Raw genomic sequence first — 3174 nt, forward strand, 5'->3', positions numbered from 1 at the left:
CGCGGGGGAAGGGTGGATAAGTCTTTTGGAAGGCTCGGAAAAGGGATTGTTGTCGGAGGCTTAAATGAGTCCCCCCTATGAGGGGCGGGCAGGTAGATGGTAGGAGCCTTGAGGTCTCGACATAGTTGGAAGGGAACCAGGGACCTTTGAGGTTGAAGGACAGAGTTGGAGACAAGGGAGTTGAGGTTCTCGACAATATAGGTGTAGGACCAAGGGGGACCCTTGAGGTCGCGGGCTTGGGCTCCCTTCGGATATTTGTGCGGCCTGGGGCGGGGCCAGGAAGGTGCCTGGTCTGTATGCAGCGGCCAGAGGGGAAGGATCCCAGGGCGGCTCTGGTTGGATGAGAGGCACGGTTCCAGTTGTCAGTGGCGGAGGGTTGACCGCTGCGATCCCGCCAGTTGGACACCTCGGAAGATCTGAAGGGAAAATGTCAACGTAAAATTAATTTCATTTAATTGTTTTTTTTTTTTTTTTTTAATTGAGAAAAATTTTAAGACCAAAAAATTAGGACCGAAAATTTGAAATTATTCTGGAGGGGGAAAAAAATGCTTGTCAATTATCGTTCCCCAATTATTATACCTAGATAAATTTAATGACTTGACTTGGACTCTATCAACCTCCAGATCCAAATTCTTCATTCTTGCCTGCCCCAGTTTTCTTGGAATGAAACCGATGAGGTGAATCTACATACTTATATGTTATTATGTTGCAATGTTATCGAGGCAGTGTACGATTTCAGTCAACGTCGATCGATGGTTGGACGCGGTCGACTATGTTTGGACACAAGTGTTCATTTCTGTTCCCTACCTGCTATATTCATAGGACTGGGGTCTGTCATTGGAATGAAACCGATGAGGTGAATCTACATAATTATGTTATTATGTTGCAATGTTATCGAGGCAGTGTACGATTTCAGTCAACGTCAATCGATGGTTGGACGCGGTCGACTATGTTTGGACACAAGTGTTCATTTCTGTTCCCTACCTGCTATATTCATAGGACTGGGGTCTGTCACGCCAGTTCTTCTCACTGGCGGCGCTGCGGTCGCTATTCTTCCTAGACCGTGTAGTGCCGGTAGTGGTGCTGCTAATGTTAGTATCTACCGTGTCTCTCGATACACTACGCCGCCTTGAACCTTGGCTCGAACCACTGAGGAAACAATAAAATATAACGGATGTAAAAAAAAAAATCCATTGTCGGAACCAAATATAGCATATTTAAGGCGTGAAAAGGTTTTTTTTTAATTAGAGAAAAGAGGAGGGGAAACTTTGAGAAACGTGTAATAATTGTAAGCTCGGAGAAAATATAAAAACTTATTGCATTTAATTGAGGAGTATCAGTCGGCAATCAAAATCCGCACTATTTCAAGACAATTCAAGCAAAATTTCTTTTTTTTTTAATTAGGGAAAAGAGGAGGGGAAACTTTGAGAAACGTGTAATAATTGTAAGCTCGGAGAGAATATAAAAACTTATTACATTTAATTGAGGAGTATCAGTCGGCAATCAAAATCCGCACTATTTCAAGACAATTCAAGCAAAATTTCTTGAAAGTGGCATTTTTTTTTCCCGGGTCTCTTTCTTCTTCTGATCGAGCAGGACATTGTTATTATTCGCCAGGCACGAGTACGAGCTCTCGTATTTCTTCCTATTCTCATCAAACACAGTGATGAGACGTTCATGCGCTGAGCGAAGGTAGTTAGGCGTGAGTAGACTCCGCGAGTAATAATAGATAGCGTCCAACTGTCTGCGTTCACTGACAGCGATCAGTCCCAACTGATTGAACGGCCGTCCGTTGCGTGGATTCAACTGGTTCGCCTTCATATACCAAGAGGACGCCACGGCGAAATTATTGGTCGCGTTGAACGTCACCTTGTAGCGCGACAGATCACCCAGGAAGATACAAATCTTGAGCGCGCTCTGTAGCGCATAGCCTATGATGTTCTTCAACGAGCACCCGTCCGCGTTCAGATAATCTTCCAGCTTGAACTTGTAGCATTCTCCCAGCGTGCTCAGGAGCTTCTCAAAGTAGACATTCAGATAATCTTCCAGCTTGAACTTGTAGCATTCTCCCAGCGTGCTCAGGAGCTTCTCAAAGTAGACTATCGCGTCTTCAATGATGTCATTGAGGAGTTTCTTATACTCGGGATCAGACGAGGGGTAATTCTTCACGGCTTCAATCACATTATAGAACGCCAGCTTCCACAGGTTACTCTCGACGTTCTCCGCTTGACAGAACTTGATCTCGTTACACACAAACCACTCGAGCGTGTCTTTGATCGTCTGCCGGATGCGTGCAAGACGCGCAAAGTCGCATGTCCACGAGTGCGTGTTCAGGATGGTAAATATCTCATTGTTGGCCTGCACACAGGTCAGGAGCTGTTTGGGCGCCTTCATGAGCTTGTCGCGCGCGTACCAATGCTTGGGCACGGCGGATACGATCATACCATTTCCATCGGGCGGGGGGGAGAGCACCTGCCCGTTGATGGTGAGATATTCAATGTGAGACGTGTTGACCGCGGGGTTAGCGTTGAGTTGCGGGCGGATATGAGAGGAATGCACAGGGATAGGATGGGAAGGGTTGTGCGGGTTGTACAGCTGGGGGGTGCGGAAAGGGACAGGGGTCTGAGGCGAAGGATAGGTGTGGGTCGCGGAGAAGGTGGGATAGTCTTTGGAAGGCTCGGAAAAGGATTGTGTCGGGAGCTTAATGAGTCCCCCTATGAGGGGCGGGGCAGGGCTAGTAGTAGGAGCTTGAGGTCTCGGGACAGAGTTGGAAGGACAAGGACCTTGAGGTCTCGAGACAGAGTTGGAAGGACAAGGAGGTTGAGGTCTCGGGACAGAACTAGTAGTAGTAGGACAAGGACCTTGAGGTCGCGGGGCTGGCTCCTCGGATATTTGAGGCGGCTGGGGGCGGCGCCAGGAGGTGCTGTCTTTGTCTGCAGCGGCAGAGAAGGATCCCAGGGCGGCTCTGGTTTGATGAGAGGCACGGTTCCAGTTGTCAGTGGCGGAGGGTTGACCGCTGCGATCCCGCCAGTTGGACACCTCGGAAGATCTGAAGAGAAAATTTCAACGTAAAATTAATTTCATTTAATTTTTTTTTATATATATATGTATATTATTTGTTTTTTTTTTTTTTTTTTTTTTACTTGAGAAAAATTTTAAGACCAAAAAATTAGG

The 3174-nt window shown here is 46.8% G+C and overlaps 1 protein-coding gene across 1 annotated transcript in view; it reads right to left on the reverse strand.

Annotated features, from left to right (window-relative positions):
• The window catches only part of LOC103517226 (telomerase-binding protein EST1A), a gene marked incomplete at its 5' end in the record, with an annotated part of 6369 nt that extends 3318 nt beyond the window's left edge, over positions 1-3051 (reverse strand). Inside the window, 3 exons of the mRNA XM_026829397.1 lie at positions 145-416; positions 985-1149; positions 1556-3051. Coding sequence (XP_026685198.1) covers positions 145-416; positions 985-1149; positions 1556-3051 — 1933 coding nt within the window. The remainder of the gene's footprint in view (positions 1-144; positions 417-984; positions 1150-1555) is intronic.
• Between the last annotated feature and the right edge of the window lie 123 nt (positions 3052-3174).

Source organism: Diaphorina citri, unplaced genomic scaffold (assembly GCF_000475195.1).
Source record: "Diaphorina citri unplaced genomic scaffold, Diaci psyllid genome assembly version 1.1 scaffold1783, whole genome shotgun sequence".
In the NCBI taxonomy this organism is placed as follows: Eukaryota; Metazoa; Arthropoda; class Insecta; order Hemiptera; family Psyllidae; genus Diaphorina; species Diaphorina citri.